Here is a 17,508-nt window from a genome sequence, read left to right on the forward strand (position 1 = left end):
TGGCTGATACGGTGGTTGAAAGGTAGCAGACACAGAAAGCGATACGGTGGTTGAAAGGTAGCAGACACAGAAAGCCTTGTGAACACTGGCCCTCCTACCTTTCCCCTTGTGAGGGGAGCTGTGCTGGCATTAGCTGTGATAGATGAGTCTCAAGAGAGTGCTTGCTTTGTACTCATGGTCACTATAAAACATGATAGACTTCAACCTTTAGTGATGCTCTGTTAGGTGAAGTGGCAGTGTAGGCACTTATGGTTTGATCCTTACTGTTGTGCTGGCCCAGAACTGCTTTAGCCTCTGCTGTAGGCATATTAAACGGAGCTGAACTATGCCCAGCTAGCTTGGAAGGCAGCCATTTGGGGTTATGGCCACCTTCTTGACTTTAGAAATGCTCGTGGCATCTTGTACCAGGGGGTAGGGTGGAACATTCAAAGTTAGCAATGCTGTAACCGCATCCCCCAGGGATTCCTCTGCATGGTTTCCCCAGCTTTTACACAGCTGGAATAGTGTGGTGGGGCCTGGGTGTGGGATGAGAGATGTTTCTAAGACTTCACTTGTGATTAGGTCACTCTTAGAGACTGCCTCAAGCATCTCACCAGCTATATCGTCTATATGTAGGTATTTGGTTAAAGTCATGCTCAGCTTTGCAAAGGTTTCTTTAGCTTGAGCACTAAGGGTTTATGTTCTTTCATGGTAAATGCTTCTGTATTTCAGTGGTTATCCCGCAGCATGAATACACAAACTAAAGCTATTATTTATTGGTGACATTTATGTGATAAAGCCTACATCTACCAATAATTTTGCTTATAAATCTATTTTAATGTTTTTCCTGCTTTATGTGACTATATGCAGTACTGAAAATGCCTCTTCTTGTGATATGAACTATCATAGGTCTTGATTTCTATCTTTAGAGTAGCATTTTCATATTTTCTTTAGAACACCATGTTTTTTTGATAAGACCAGAAAGCCAGCTATGATTTACTTTGCCCAGTCCTTATGTAGAAATAAGGCGCAACAAGAGTAAAAAGGTCAGATTGTGTTTGCATTGAAACTAGTGGTACCATTCTGATTAACTGCAAGAGGAATAGAACAGCAGGCCATAACATACTAGGCTACATCCTTCTTGGCACATGTGAAGTGGAATAGTTACGCATGTGAAATATGCCATTAATGTAAACGCATTGGCTGGCTAGCAAGAGTGCTTCTGCTCACAAAATCTTTTAACACCTTTGTTAAGTCTATTCTGTCTGTTCAGATACCCTTTGGGTTTTCTCCTGCTGGCTTTAATTAGCATGTGGGAGGTCTAATTTGGCTGGTTATGATGATTAAAATCCCTTTTAAGTGCCTGTTCCCTGGATCTTGGGATTTTTCTTCTGTGAAAACAAACTCATTGGTTCCTTCACGTTTTCTTGCAGGGCCATTCATCAGCGTAGTGTTGTCGAAGCTGGAGAACATGCTGGAGAATTCCTTGCATGTAAATTTGCTGCTTATTGGGATTATTACTCAGCTGGCAAGTTATCCACAGCCTCTTCTTCGCTCCTTTCTGCTCAACACCAACATGGTGTTTCAGCCTAGCGTGCGGTCACTTTATCAGGTATTAGACCACAAGTGTTAGATGTGCCTATTGGAACAGTATTTTTGGTGTCTCGTTAAACCTTATATTAGCTCTTTTCAGTTCCACCTGTTCCTTTCCCACTGGTCTGAGCGCCTCTCATCTCATTTCGATGCTTTAATTGCATTTGTGCAAAGAACTGGAAATTCTGTATGACCATAACTTTTGTTGTAACTCTATTTTAATGCAGCTAGAGAAAGCCTGAGCATTCAGTCTGTGGCTGCACTGGGAGCAAGGGAGGAAGAAGTAATTGTTATTGTTGTTTTGGCAGGTGCTGGCATCTGTAAAAAATAAAATTGAACATTTTGCTTCAATCGAAAAAGACTTCCCAGTTCTTCTCCTGGAGGCCCAACAGTACTTGCTTTTTCGTGTGGACATGTGTGATGCTGCAGAAGAATTGCTAACCAAAGGTAAACGTTAACCACACTCGGAGGAGTGCTGGGTGGAATGACTCACCAGCTGCCTCTCTCATTTTCTACAGAATGATTAAAAGTAGGTGTGGTGCGTTGTGAATATCATGAACCAGATGTACCCGTCTGACTTTAAGCTGATGATGCTCAGTAGGCCACACTATATGGATCTGTTTGGATATTCTTTGCTCTTTAGAAGCTTTTATTTGCCACAGAAAATGTCTGTTTAAAGGAGTAACAAAATCGGCTCTTGGCTTGCTGTCAGTTTGGCTGTAAACAAACTTGCTTTCAAGGCATGAGGTGAGATGGCATATGTGCATGATTTCATTTTATTTTTAGCCTGACCTTCAGCTAGTCATTGGTTCTTTTTTGATAAATGTTAGGGAGGACAGAAGTCCAGAATGAATTGGTTTCTGCAACAATTGAATAAGGCTTCATATCATGGTTTGGGCTGCTACTGAAGAAGACAAATACTAGCCAGAAAACTTTGAATGTGCTTTGCTGAATGAAAAACAAAACAAAGCAACAACAAAAAAGGAGTGGGTGGGTGGGTGGCTGTAAAAGCCGGGACACTGTCTGTGGGGAGTTAAACAGGTATTATCCCAGCAAACCAGCCTTCCAGGGGACTTCTGCAACATCTGCTGCTTCTCAAGCACAGTGCATGCTGCACCTGTCTTGACAACTGCCAGTATTTACATTGCCATGGGGGAAACTAGTAAAAATAAGCAAAATGAAGAATCTTACATTCTAACTAAGAACTTTCCAAATGCAGCCAGGCAACTGGTAGGGTTGGGGCCTTGCCCTGGGGATGTGCTGGTTCTCAGCTTGTTGCTGAGCAGGTGATGTTGGGTGCAGGTTTCCCTTAAGCTTCTCACGTGATGGGAATGTGTCAAATTTGGTGAGAGCAGTGACTGCAGTGATTAAAGCTGATTCAGCAACAGGCTGAAGAGAGGCTGCATTTACATTGTGTGCTTACTCATCGCTGAGAGTCACTAATAATCACCCACCCTGCCTATACCTCTGTGAAGATGTTGGTATTTCTCTTGGATTTCCAGAGGTTTGGAAAGCGGGACTTTTTATGTGCCATATTAATGTGTTTTCATTTTTCAAGGCCCTGAATAATGATTTGCTTCGTTTCTAGCAAGCATGGTATGTGTTTTTAAGGTTTGCATTATATCTAGTCTCTAAAATTATGACCTTGCTAAGGCTGCTTCTTGAAGAACTGGTCTGTGGAAGGTGCCTGCTGTAAAGGAGCCGTGTATTGCAAAATGCCAGTAGCATTTTAGGCTCTACATTCTGGTGCCATAGATTAGAAAGCCTTACAATTAGATGGCATTGTAGCTAGCATGTGGGAGATGAGATTAGGAGGCAACAGTTAGTGTCCTTTTTTTTTCAAGTGCTAGCAATAAGAACTTTTATATAATGCATTCCCAATGGCATTTATTTACACTGCCTATTTTATGTCTGTTTTCTTCTGTGGGCTTCAGAATTTGTCAGGTTGACTCACACTGGTCATTATTTAGGAATTTGAAATAAGGCTGCTTAGTCACCATGCTGGTACTTTTTTTGTGTGTGTAGTGGCGAGAAATAGATGGAAAGTAAATACATGTCTGGATAACTGCAGGCTTGGTTCCCAACAAGACTGGTGATGCAAGTAATCAAACTGTAATTCTTGGGGCCAGTTGGCTCGCTAGTCCATCAACCCATTATATTGATTAAGAAGTGCAAGGTAGGAACTGCTGCACTAATGGTAAATTAAAAAAAAAAAAAAAAAGAGGAACTCTGGTAGGATTGCTTTGCATTAGCTTGAATGCCACTGTCATGCAAATTAGCTGTACTCTGAGGGTTTTTTCCCCAGATGAAAGTTGTGAATAACCCCAAAGTTTTCTCTACAGGTCTAAGCATAACTGACTGACAGAATTAATATCTGAAAAACAGAAATCAGACTTAGTGGAGAACACAAATATAAAACTGAAATATTCCAGAGCATTTCTTTCTCGACAGTGATGGTCTCTGAAGGTGTTCAAGCAGAAATGGACGATTTGTTATTTTCTGCTTGCGGTAGTATGTGCTTTCCTTACACAGTAGCTTGGGTTCTGCTTAGATTTTAGAGCTGTCACGATGTAGATCCCACATGAAAAGGTGCCCTTCTTTCAGTGCTTTGGTAACAACATCTCCAGAGTATTCATTTTCTCAGTTTTTCCACTGTATGATTCAATTTCCATCCTGACCCTAGAAAGAAGTGGACAATCCTGCTCAAAGAAAAAAATCAAATCTCTTGTCCCTAGACCAGCCTTCTTTGCTTTTTTCTTTTTTTTTTTTTTCCCCAATAAGCAGTTACATTTCCCTAAAAATATATTTTTTTAGATTTATCAATTTCAATGCTTTTGGAAGGGAAGAGTGTGGTTTTTTAAAAAAAAAAACACTAAACTTTTTCAGTACATTAGCATCCTGCTTATATTGGATAAACTATTTAAAAAACTTAAAATATTAATTACAAAACACTTTGACATTAGAAAATCTAAAAAAAAAAAAATCTTCAAGAGAAACTCAAAAGTTTATCTTTTTGTTGTAATCCATAATTTAAGTTGCTTTTCCTCCCACAGTCAGAATTTTCCACAGAACTGAAATTCCTCTATTCTGTCTCTAGCAGACAGAAATTTGTAGAATAACAATATGAAAGATTGATAAGTCTGGAGTTAGAAAGGTTTTTTGAAACTCAAGAAAAGTACAACTCTGTTAGGTGATGAAGATAAAAATTTATTTTGAGTATTTGGAAGCATACAGTAATTCCACAGTGCTTTAGAAGAACTCCAGGAAAGGAACAAAAGTGCAGAGCTGTTGAACAGAGGGATTGCTCTGCTGCATCAAGTGAGGCATTCATCTCGGGTCCTCGTGTCAGCTGCTTGAAGAGGTTTCAGAAAGAGGGTGAGGTAACCTGAGACTGAGTTGTTTTAACATAAACTGCATGCACTTTAAGGCTTATCTGCAGTATGTGAGTTGACATGACAGTCCTTTATTTTTTTTTTTTTTTTTAATTATTTACTTAAACACCTCATGAGAACATCCACTCGTAAGTTAGACAGGATTTTATCTGTCTCCACTTCTGGCCTCAGTGACATCTTGTGGCAGTGAGTTCTGCAGGTTAATTTTTCTTTGTAAAGTATTTATTTCCCTCAGTGTTAAATTTTGTCACCTTTTTAGTTTCACTAAATTAATTATCATCTAATTAAAGTGCAGTTCTGCTTCAGGTTGAAACAAGGTGCAACTGATTGGAATTTAAGTGCTGCCATCACTGTAATTCCATGCGTTCTGATGCTTGAACCCTGATCCTCTGAACTCTGTCAGCAGAGATCATATAGCAGAGCACACGGTGGTTTTTGCTTGCTCTTTTTTTAATGTTTAGTTGCTTTACAGGGAGCTAAAGGTAAGTTTAGTTAGTGGGGCCTAAAATCAAAGTTTCAAACGTTTTTCCCCTTAGTTTCTGGCTTGCTTCAAACTCCCATGGCAATGTGATAGGTCGGCCTCAGACGAATTTACACAATGATTCATGGGGGGAGGATGGAGAAAGAGAGAGAGAAGTAAATCCAAATGATATTTTGATCTGGGGAGGGCTAGAGGACACTATAATGTAAATTGAGACAGCTGTGCTGGGTCTAGATGGGTAGATATTATCTGCTATTTCATAAGGTAAATCCATATTACTCTTTGCCTTCACTGTTCTTCTGCACACATCTAACACTTCACTTCTCTTCTGCCCACATATTTCTCTCATCAGAGATGGAACTGAATAATATATAACCTGGGGAAAGATAGCTAATAAAAAATGCAATAGAATCAGGCCACGCAGAACTTTAAAATGTTGGATTAGTGGAGTATCTCCCTGCATGGTCTGGATACTGTATACTGCAGCTCTGAACATAATCCTTGTAAACGGGGTTTGGACGCTGTGCAAATACTGTGTGTGCTTCATACCCTGAGTCCTTTTTTCTTTTTCTTTCCTCTCCTCTCTTCCTGGATTTAGGTAATGCCCAGCACAGCAGCAACGTGGGGAAGGGAAGGAACCTCTCTGAAGCTTACCCAGCTGTACTCCAGCCTTTCCTGGGACAGAAAGGAAAGAAAAGCCTGGCTCATCCTGGCCTTCCCACGCACGTGAGGAATGCTGTACTCGCAGCTGCCCTTTTCCCGGAGTTCCTGAAGGAGCTGGCAGCTCTTGCCCAGGAACATTCCATTTTATGTTACAAAATACTGGGGGATTTTGAAGATTATTATTAGTGGGTTTTTTAAATGTGTTTTTAAAAAGCTTTTGGAGTTTAAACAGATTTTTAATGCAAAGCTGCTTACAAAAGAAGGTTGTACTTTAATATTTCCTGAAAATACTTGATTTGGAGGGGGAAGAAGGAGGCAAAATATTATTCCACATTACCTTATATTAGGCCTTATAATTTCCCTCTGTGCTACATTACTTAGTTGAAAGATTTCTGATACTGCTCTTACTGCAGCTTCCTACTTCACCTCCTCCTCTTTACACAGCCACCCTTCTAATTCCTGCAACAGACACTTATAGGTTGGCCAAGAGAGGCAAACATTTTAGCTTTTCCTGTTCCAGAAATACTCTTCTGGATAACTTGTTAGAAGACAGTTTGTTTGGAAAAACATTGCCCCATGGGGTCAGATCAGGGTATAACAATGTATGCAGAACCTGCCCAAACCCCCTTTATGTGAAGGGTTGTGCTTCTTCATGGCTTTCTCCTCTTCCCCCCTTCCCTTCCTTTTTCCTGAAACGGAATTCTTACCAATCCACATCTGAGGCCCTCTTTTTAACTAGCGGCTCAGGTTTTTTGAATTCAAGTGATCTTATGTGTGTTAAACCCATGACTAGCTGAAAGCAGGTGCTGGACCCTACACATACCATATTGCCTTATGTCGCAGACAGATCTGCAGCTCTCAGCTGTTGGTCTTTGAAGTCAAATGAACTGTGTAAGTGGATGTGGATTGCAGACTGCCTGGAATTTTCCTTGCAGTTTCTCAGCATTCTTTGATAACTACTGCATTGCTACCTAAACTTTCAAGCATGCCTTATTTAGTAAGATTTGCACAAAGTACAAAACAAAACGTTTCTATGCAAGCTGTAATTAGTATGTAGTTTGTTTTTATGCTTGTTTTAATAAGCTAAAGAAAGGTATTCAATATCTTTCAGTAGTATCAGTAGTATTAAAAGAACAGCAGGCTGTTTTTGTCTTTTTTTTTTTTAATGAAAAATGTTGGCTTGCTCTTGAAAGCTGTTCTGCTCTATTGTTAACTATTTTGATTAAGGGAAAGTTAAATACTGTTTGTTTACTTTGAATTTAGGTGTTGACTTTTCCAAATATTGCACTTTTGGAATGGTGAGGGGAGGACCAGACTATTCACCAGCTGTAGAAAAGGAAGCAGTAACAGGGAAAGCTGTCTGCTGGTGACTAACTGCTTGAGAAAATTCTCTTCCATGAGTAATGGGCTTCATTAGAAGAACCCAAGCATGATGAATTGGTGCATCACCACTGCATTTCGTTTTATCTTAGTAGCATAATTGTGCTTCCAGTGTGCTGTAGTTGGCTACATGAAGAGGGGCTTAGTTCAAGAAAGCCTTAAACCTTTCCTTCCTTTGTCCAGGAAGGAAACTAACAGTGACTCCAGGAAATCTGAAGAAACAGAAATCAGAAATAACACTTGCATACATTAGTCCTGCTCATTCTAATTCCATAATGAGGGATGCTTCAGTTAATCGCATCCTGATTTTGAAACACCCTTCGTCTGAGATTGCAAAGGAAAAGCACACTTTAAAACCAGAACCAAAGACACTCCAGAACAGCCTAATTAATTTCAGGTCAAATTTGTGTGGAATTTGCAGTGCAATTTAAGCTCCTACACCCTTTAGATGCTTCTGAAAAGTTGTACCTTTAATCTACAAGCTGTGAGATGCATTCACTGTGTCAGATTGCTGTAGGCTATTCCAAGGAAAAAAAAATTTTGAAGTGTACCTCTAAGAAAATCTCCTCAAGAACTTCTCTGGGTCATTTTTCACTTGCTTGCTTCCACAATAGTTGGGGGTCATGTTGCTTCCTAGCTGACACCCTGGTTTGCTTTCACTTCTAACTTGTCTGTTTTTTGAGGCACCATTGCATCTCCATTCTGTAAATCACCCACTGACCTCCACATGGCCCTGTTTCACCTCACAAGCTTCCCTGGAAGCTGAAGCCAAGTCTGTAGTTATCCAGGTTTAAGAGAGCTCTCTTTCTTATTTCCCCTGCATTGTTGTTGTAAATGGGCGATCAGCAACTTAAGATTTTTTTTTTAATTTTTATTTTTATTTAAACTTGTCCTAGGACATGTTTCCCCACTCTCCCATTCCCACTCCCACTATTACCAGTAGTGGTGTCTTTCCTGCTGTACCCGCAGGCCTGGCCTGAAGGCGTTCAGCAGTGTGCTGTGTGGAAAGGGTTTCAGCGCTGTGGATGGGGGTCAGCGCTGGCTCTGCTCCTCACCTCCGCTGGTAGGAACTCTACGGGAGCAAAAGAAAAAGTACCAAATGAGTATGACCAGCTAAACTTTTAGTGGTTCAGATACAAGTGCTGAATTGCAGAAACAATCCAATTCTTTTTCTGAAGGACTTTTAAAAAGTAATGAAAAAGAATTTTTGTTCTTTTTTAAATAAAGAATTCTGCAGAACTCTGCTTACTCAGGGCAATAGGGCTACTATGTGAATGTTCCCTTCCTTTGTTTTTATTCTAAAATAAGGATCTTTATTTGCTGGGTAGAAGGGATTTCTTCTGAGATTATTAACTGTTGTTTTCAACAAATGTACAAAGTCCCAGCAGCTTCATTTCAGCAGGTCTGTTAAGCCACGTGGGGACTTTAAAATGTGGACTCCTCAAAAAATCCTCTGTAAATTTGAGGAAGGGGAGAATTTACCTCATAAGCAGTAGCAGAGCTTATGCTCTACAACCAGTAGGATAAATTCAGTCTTTGAAATCTGGAGTTGTATGGAAGACTTCTTGCGAAAAGATCAAAACTATGTTTGTGCACAGTGTCCCCTTGTAAAAGGGAAATCTGTCTGTCAGGTCCCCAAAAGGAAGAGGTGGACGAGGGCCGTGATCCTGGCTCGGGAATGTAGAAATGGCAACCATACGTGTAAATTTATATTACTTGGTTTCTGAGCAGCATCAGACTTGCAGCTATGTCTTAGTTGTGATAGCAGCATGATGTCCAGCACCCAGTAAAAAAAATATTGGCAGGAATTGCATCTTCCTGTCTTCAAAATGCAGAACCTGTGATTTAACTTTCAAATTTTGATCTTTTGAGATAAATCACCTCTGTGCGCTTAAGTCCTTCAGCCAAATGCTTGTTTAATGAGCTTCTTCCCTCCAGTTAGATAATGTGTTATCACTCTCAGTGGTGATACATCTTTTTCCAAAAAACCTCATATGCCTGTGGTCCAAGCTGTGGCCCCCGGTAAGCCCTCGGAGGACCCAGCGTTATGCTGCTCCTTCCAAGAAGGAGGAAATGCTCCGTGGTCTGGATTTTGCCACACTCATGCGTGTGTGACTGGAGCAGTTTGTCCTCAGCGCACTGTCTCAGCATCAGTCATGAATGGAGTGTCGTGGGGTTGGCAGATCTATTCCAAAAGCCGCAGGTGGTGGCTCAGTGATACCAAAATTAATTTCCAGTCTCCTGCTAGATGTTTCAGACTGTGAATGCCACATTTCCAGTGATGTAGCCTTTTGAGTGTTTTTAAGCTGTCCTGCTGTAGCAAGGAATCTTCCCAGCAATTTCAACCTGCTATTTTTTTTTTTCTGCAACCTACCTATAAAGTGAACATTTTGTCTTAAAAGAGTTGTAGTCATTTTATGTCACCTTTGACCGTTTTTGGATGCCCTGTGGGTTAGTCTCAGCACATACACACACATGGTTTGTATTAATTGGGCTAACACACTCAGCAACTTCTATTCCAAGCAGCATCACCCTTTGCATGTGCTGATCTTTGGACACGTACAGTCACGTACTGTGTTGCTGGCCCTACTTACTGGCTTTTTATTATTGTATTCTAGGCATTTTTTTCTCAAATTGGTCTTTTTAGAGAGCAATATTTGATTTCAAATGAGATCAAGTCGTTAGTGTTGCAGTTTTGGATGTGAAAGAAGCACTGCCTTTTCTGTCCAGGTAACTTCTGACCTTGGCTTGGAAGAACAGAAATGAGAGCTGCTGTTCTCAGCTGTATTCTATGGAGATGAGAAAATTCTCAGTAGCGCGCATGGGCTGTCCCTCCCACCGGCACACCCAGATACATCCTTCAGAGCATCCTGTTCCTAAATTGCTCATTTCCTCTTTCACTGGCGTTTGTCACTTTGTAAAAACTCTGATGAATTCACTGGTGTTGTGCTGCTATACCCGCTTAGTGCATTTGCCTTTGGGATGCGATTTGATCTTTTTAATAAGATCAGTAAATTCCCTAGAATGGGAGAAAACACCGTGTGATTGGTGTGGACCTTGGACGTAGGCAGGGGCTGACAGACAGTAAGTCTGAACAGCCTTTCTGCCACCAGCACCACTCTAATTGCTCTTTGGCCTGGGCACAATGCCTAAGTGGTCTGTTCGCTCCTTCAGAGAAAAAGATTTGCAAACAAACTTACTGCATCCTGCAGAGTCTAAGGGCTTAAGTTCAAGAGGTTAAGTTCTATTTACCGAGAGAAGCACACCATCTAGCACAGCACGTACGCATTCGCTACCCTTCTGTGCACTCTGCTTACGCCTCGCAGAAGGGTTCGTGCTTTGGGAAGGTTTTTAAGCTCCTCTAATAAGCTCTAAAATTGGAGGGTGGGGAAGAAAAGGATGGGAGTGGTACGATTTGGTGCAGTTAAATTATGTCACCGTATCATTTGAATTGGTAGCCACAGCTCCTGTTTGAGGGCAGCTTGATTTAATAAGCAATTTACTGTGCTGTGTTTACTGAAACTGCTATGTCATGCCTGCAGTTTTTATGAGGGCTCCTGTTACATTTGTAACATTTAAACTGTGTCTGTGGTTATGAGCAGAATACTGGGATTTTCCTCTTCCTTTTAACTCAGCTAGCTCAGGCACGGTACAGTAAGGTTGCTGCTGTGTCCAGATCCAATTTAGGTAATTACAGTATGTTCTTCCTTGCACCTTTTGAGCATTATCAGAAGAAACGGAGGGTACATAACATTCAGCATGCGTAGGTTGATGAGCAAACCAAAGGTAAAACACCGCAGATTAGCAGGGGGCACTTGCCTCTGTGTGAAATGCAGGAAAAATTTACATTTGTGGTGCTCTGATTTGCCAGGGACCAGAAAGAAAAAGCTCAGAGCAAAGTTGACAAATTAATATGGCAGTGTCCTGTGGTAGCTGTCCAAGTTGTAGCACTGCTATGTGAGGTTTTGGGCCAGAACCACACAAAGGAGGGTAAAAATTGCTCCTTGTGAAGGTGGTGTCAGACTTCTGTAAATAGTTATTCCAATAATATGACGGTGGGGCCAGCTGTGCGGCTGCAGACAGCCACAGCGTGCAATCCTGTTTCACTGACTTTGTTGGCGGTGAAAGCCCAGCTCTGACTAAATTTTACTTTATTTTTTAGGGGTCCCCAGCTTTTCTGAACACCTTGTGGCCCAGCATCAATGTACTTCACTTGTTATATGCTCAGCTGGAAGCCTCTTTTTTCTGAATAGGAGCATTACTTGGATTGTCAAATATGTAGGTACTTAAAGTGGCATTTTGTTGCTGACTGTGCAAATCTTCTTTTTGTTCATTGATTATAATGGTTCTTGTGTGGCAGCTGGGTTAAATTAAGACTGAAGTCTGGGCTAAAAGCCCTGATGGAACTTTTGTGCAAAGGCTGCACTTCTCAACCACGGAACTTTCTTTGGCGCTGCGGCAGACTGCCCGCATACAATTACCTATTGCAGACTAAATACCTGCAAACTTACATTTCTGACAAAACCAATTCCACAGCAGCTGTATTTTATTGCAGTCTACTTTAAAAATAACTAGCTTGGATTTAGACCAAAAAAATAACGTGGATGAGTCAAATCCCAGACAGCTAAACTGCATCCAGCTCAGTGCTGCTGTGTCAGTTTGGCCAGAGCTCAGATGAAATGGTATCCCGTTCTCAAAGGAGAGGGAGCAGCTCTGGGGCTCGGTATCCCTTGCTGCAGTTTGAGCCAAGGCCTCATATCTCTCGAGGTGTCTCTCGATATCTGAGCACAGCATGCTGTTGGCAACCTGTCTGACCAGTGTCTGTTGTAAAACTCCAGAGTCGTAACATTGGTTTTTGAGCTTCAGTGTGAAAAACTTAGTGGGTTCTAAGACCGGTCGGAAAATGTGACCTCTCAAGCTTTAGAAATGAGAAGGAAAAATGTAACTTACTGATGGTTAAGCCTGCTTAGTGGGTGTAAATACTTTAGATAATTAAAGCTGTAGCTGATGTGACCATATGTCAGGAGGACTTTTGCTTCATGCTTACACAAAATGCCTCTGCGTGAAACTGTTGGCCTTCAGTCTCTCTTCTTAGGATTAGCTCATGGCAGTACAACCTCTGCAGCTCTACTGAACCCAGCTCCAGGCCTTTCTCCAAAGGCTGTGATGGCAAGGCAGTGGATATGACATTAAATAATTGGTGACATTGGGTCTGGCACAGCTGTCACCAGGATTTTTTGGGAGAAAAACCAGCAGGTGAGATGGAGTTATCTGTAGGGTTGTGAGTTGGACCTCACAGACAAAGGGGAGGTGAGAGTCCCTCTCCATCTATACGCACAGCAGGTCAGCAAACACTGCAGACAATTGTGAAATGCCCGTACACCCTATGGGAGATCTTAAGGCTCTGGGACTAGGACAGTCCTAGGGGGAAGGCTCAGTCAGTGCTCGTGAGGACCACGCACAACCACGCTGCTCACTAAACTCTTCTTTTACATTGTTGTTGCCTCATGGCAGCACCTGAGCATTTCTGTAGGTTTGCTTTATGTACAGCCTGATGCAGGGTGTGTGTTGGAGCACAGTCAGAAGAGAAGGAACGTTCCTGGTGGTTTGGTGTTCCCACTGCAGTCATCCCTTGTTACTGAGCTGGCTTGGCCCAGGGGCTCTTCTAGATGGAGTTTAAATTTGCCATCGCAATGGGCAGAAAAAGGCGCAGCAAATTACAGCTCAGGACAATTTAGGGTATTGTATTTTATTGCCTTCCTCGCAGTGTTTAGCAATAGAATTCTCTCTAGATATATATACTACTTGAAAGTTTGCAGGTTCTGAGGGGAGAGGAACAACTTGTACTCAATGGCCAAGTCAGTGTAGGTAAACTTCTAAGCATTCGGGTTGATAAATCTTGACCACCTATCTGCTGTAACTGGGTCTTATCTGCCCATTATGCAAAGCTGAATCCAGTGAACTTTGGAGTATTTGTACACAGCTTTGCAAGGAAGATGCAGGCAACAAGAGCGAAAAGACCAGCAGCACATTATTCCATCTTCTCCCTTACACAGTTTGAGAAGAGTTGAGTGAAAACCCAATTTGTTTTTCTTTATATGAAAAAAAACCAAACACTCTAGATGTTGAGCATACATACAAAGCTGTTGATCGCTGAGAAGGTGCTGCCGAGGTCAGGGTTGTGAAAGTGTGTAGGTAGAGGGGTGCTCAGAACAGAAATGAGAACATGACGGTACATGGGAACCATGCTGCAGAAGCGGAGTGGAAAAGGGCCACAGTGAAATCACAGCATGAATACTCTAGCTATAAATTTTTTTAGTTAAGGTTCCTATCATATACTTCTATTTTTAACACAGCTAAAATTAAACTCTGCAGTCAAGGCTGAGTGCTAGAAATTCTTTCTTCACTACTTCAGCATTGCCAGCATCTTTTTTGACAACTTTCTTCTCCTCTTCTGCAACCTCAGATGCGGGATACCTCAGCTACACAGGATAGTAAGTATCAGCTCTCCACCCTCAGGATTGACCTCCTAAAGGACTTCCCAGCAACGAGTAGATGAGATTGTCGTGACAGTGTCGAGTGTCAGCTTTTAATTTGTGAGCGTTTTCCCTGGTCCCTCTGTTTGTGGATGGTTACTGCTGAAAACCTGCATGAAACTGTCCTTAATTCACCCCACCGAACACCGTTGCACAGATGGCATCTGCAATTAGTAGATCAGGGAGCGCTGCCTTTGCTAAATAAGACTTGCAAGTTGGGGTCGAAGCCTCAATCTTAATTCTCGAGTTCCTAGCCTTGATACAACCACACTTAAAACAGCCTCCGGGTCTGCAAAATGTTCTGCCACCAAACACTTCATAGTCAGGCTCTGCCTTTTATCCCGTGGACCCACCGGTCCTAGGGCTTTTTTTATTTGTCCTTACAATAGCAGATACAATATTCCTTGAGGGTGCTGCTTCTGTCTTTTAACATGCTCCATCAACTACTGCTACGCGAATACAAACCAAAGCTGTTTTTGCACAGTACAGAATTCACTTGTGGAGTATTTAGAATTTGCCCTTAGCTCCATTTAGGACACAGAGGAAGGTGGTGGTTGTATTTAGGCTGCTGTATCAGTCCCTTGGCAGGCAAAAAGGGATCTGGTGTTTTGGTTGTACTGGTTCAATTAAAATGGTGTAAGGTGACTGATAAGCACCTCACTGCAGGCTGCCATGGGGGTCAATGTCAGCTGGCCCCACTGAGCTTTCTCAGCTCTCAGCCCTGGCCCTGCAGCTACCCTTGCTTTGAAGTCAGTAGCTGGTATCTCTACAAATGCTGAAAAGATTCATTGTCTTGATCTCATTTGACTCAAATTGCTTTTTTTCTATCAGAAGGAAATTTACACTTTGTGTGCATCTGGAAAAGATTTCTTTAAAAATTTTAGAAGTGGCTGTTTCATAATCTAGTGCAAAATTTATGGACTGTAGCTGCTCCTTCCCTTCCCTGGAAGGGGAAGAATATTACAATTAATAATCTTCAATTTTTATTCTTTCTTGTTATCTATTGTGTCTGGCAGGCGGAGGTGAAAATAGACTGAGATTTACAGTAAATCCATTTAAAGATCTAATGCTGTACTCAGGCAGAACTTGGCTTGTGATTTTTAACAGATTTTGTACCGTATTAGCAAAGGGTAATTACATAGGAAGAGTGTGGCTAAGACGAAGTAGCCACTAAAAAGATATTTACCAGCAGAAGCCATGTTACGGCAGTGGAGATCTTTTTTTAAAATACAGCCTCACTATTATTCTTCCAAATACATCGTTGTTTTGCTTTCTCTTTTTTTAAAAGACACCCACTGCAGCAAGGCACAGCAGAGTCAAGCTGTGCAACAAAAAGCGTTAAGCTTGGAGGACCACCTTTTGGAAACAATTGTGTTTTTCTCAGCTGGGTGAGGACCTTTAAATTAACATTCAAGATTTCATGCAGAAGCCCTTGTGCCTTTTCGTTTCTTGCTGCCATGGCAAGAGTTAAACAGAATTCCCAAATCTAAAATTTGCTGTATAATCTAAACCTTTATTGACGGAAGACTTCCCTGAAAACTCACACCACTGTAAGCAAAAATGGTACTTTTTTTGCTTATGACGTGAAAAGTTACAGTGAAAACCTTTGCGTGAAGGTGAGGTTACATGAAAATCCGGGGCGGGGGGTGTGTGGAAGGGGAAAGTGTTTGAGGGTTTGGGGGGAATTTTTAGAGATTTGGTGGTTTTGTGGTTTTTTTTTTTTTTGAAGGGTCATAGTTTTTGATTACAACCATGGTACTGCTTTTTGTCAGCTGTATAACTTTTGAATTGTAAAGTTATGTTTATGTGAATAATGGGTATAAATTTTATTCATTAAATGTATTTGAAAACCATTAAGGCTTTTTCCTTCTAGTTAAGAGTTTACACTTGAACCGTGAGCCAGCTGGTACAGAAATATCCTCCTGGAGACATCCATTAGCACTGCAACTCATGAGAACGAACTGCCATCAACCTACTTTGAACCAGTGCTGCAAGCACCACATTTGCAAAAGGTGACTGAAGTCCCAGGGCCGTACCTGCCACACTCCTGTGACAATGTCTGCCTTGCAGGCATCTCCTAAAGAACAATTCTGAAGAAGCATCTCTGAGGTCTGAGATATAAATGTGATCTTTAAAATGTATGGCTTAGCAGCCTCCAGAAGGGATTTAAGAACTTCAAACCCCTGGTACTAAATAGGATTTCTTTTCCTAATGAATGTAAATGTAATAGGTTGCCTCCAGTTGCACTTCCTGTTAATGGTCTGATCAACTGAAGGGGGTTGGGACTGGGACATTAACTCCAGGACCCTGGCTTTCAGCAGGTACTTAAAGCGAGGACCTGAAAAATGGAGGTGTAAAACACCAGCATACAACACTCCTTAGGATTAATAGGAACAGCCCCTGGAACCCAGCTGCCTCTTGCATGGTTTTGGTAAGCTAACAGCATGTTCTGTTCCTTCCACAACCTGGTGCAGCTCCAGGTGACAGCAGAAAGCCATGTGCCAGAGAAGCCTGCAGCCCTGGGCTTGGAACATTTGTAACACAGGGTCAAGTTCTCATCAGCAGACAAAAAAAACCCCAAAAAACCCAAAAAAACCCCAAACCAACCCCCAAGACACAGCGAATGGTCCCTTTACTGAGGTACTGCACAAGGAAAAGGCAGTACTTGTTTTCTGCAGGTTGTGCAGGGCCGGCAGCAGCGTGTCGGCTGTGCTGAACCTCACAGGCCAAAACGGGCTGTGAACCTCAGCAGGGCTCAGGCACGCATCTGCTAGGAACTCTTCAAAACTGAGAGAGCTGTGAGTAGGCAAAGCGGTTGTCTCCTCACCTTCTCCTTGTTATGTACCCAAACAATTTGACATAAGTTGAGATGTAGGCACTTACATCTGCTTGTGGCACTAGCCTCAGGCACTTACTTCAGCAGCGAGCAACTTCAGCTTTTCCCCATCCCTCAGAAAGCAGGAAGAATGACTGCAGTGGACATTTTTTCCCCTTCTGCCAGGCAGGAAGGCACACATGGTCTTCTTAATTACTGCTGGGTGTTTTAATCATTGTTACTAGTGTGCTCACTAACTTACAGTGAGTTGTTAGTGTGCACCACCAGATTCTGCATTCAAGATCTGTGAATTTCCCTTCTCACCAAAAGGCAGTTAGGAAAGTTGAGTTTACACTTTATTACAGAACTAACCAATACAGCTTCAGCTTTCCGCATACTCACAGACACCTCTGGGAACTTGTTTCCCATGGCTGTGCAGTCGGAGTGGCACACAGAAGGGAGGGAGATGCCAGTGACTGCATCATCCTGCTATTCTTTGGCTCATCTGCCTTTGGCTGACACATCCGGGGAAGGCTGGGATGTAATGCTGCTTGAAGGAAAACCAATAATCCTGATGATACACAAGGAGGCACCAAAGTTCATTTGCAGTGGACCAGACAGAACAAAGCATATGTTTTCAGTAGACACTTGGGCAGTTTTCTCTTGTGG

At 42.0% G+C, this 17,508-nt stretch overlaps 1 protein-coding gene across 1 annotated transcript in view; it reads left to right on the forward strand.

Annotated features, from left to right (window-relative positions):
• The window catches only part of FAM160A1 (family with sequence similarity 160, member A1), a 34,083-nt gene extending 27,789 nt beyond the window's left edge, over nucleotides 1-6,294 (forward strand). Inside the window, exons 9-11 of the mRNA XM_010082184.1 lie at nucleotides 1,413-1,591; nucleotides 1,881-2,019; nucleotides 6,044-6,294. Coding sequence (XP_010080486.1) covers nucleotides 1,413-1,591; nucleotides 1,881-2,019; nucleotides 6,044-6,294 — 569 coding nt within the window. The remainder of the gene's footprint in view (nucleotides 1-1,412; nucleotides 1,592-1,880; nucleotides 2,020-6,043) is intronic.
• Nucleotides 6,295-17,508: the final 11,214 nt, after the last annotated feature.

This window comes from Pterocles gutturalis, unplaced genomic scaffold (genome assembly GCF_000699245.1).
Source record: "Pterocles gutturalis isolate BGI_N339 unplaced genomic scaffold, ASM69924v1 scaffold17714, whole genome shotgun sequence".
NCBI classification, from domain to species: Eukaryota; Metazoa; Chordata; class Aves; order Pterocliformes; family Pteroclidae; genus Pterocles; species Pterocles gutturalis.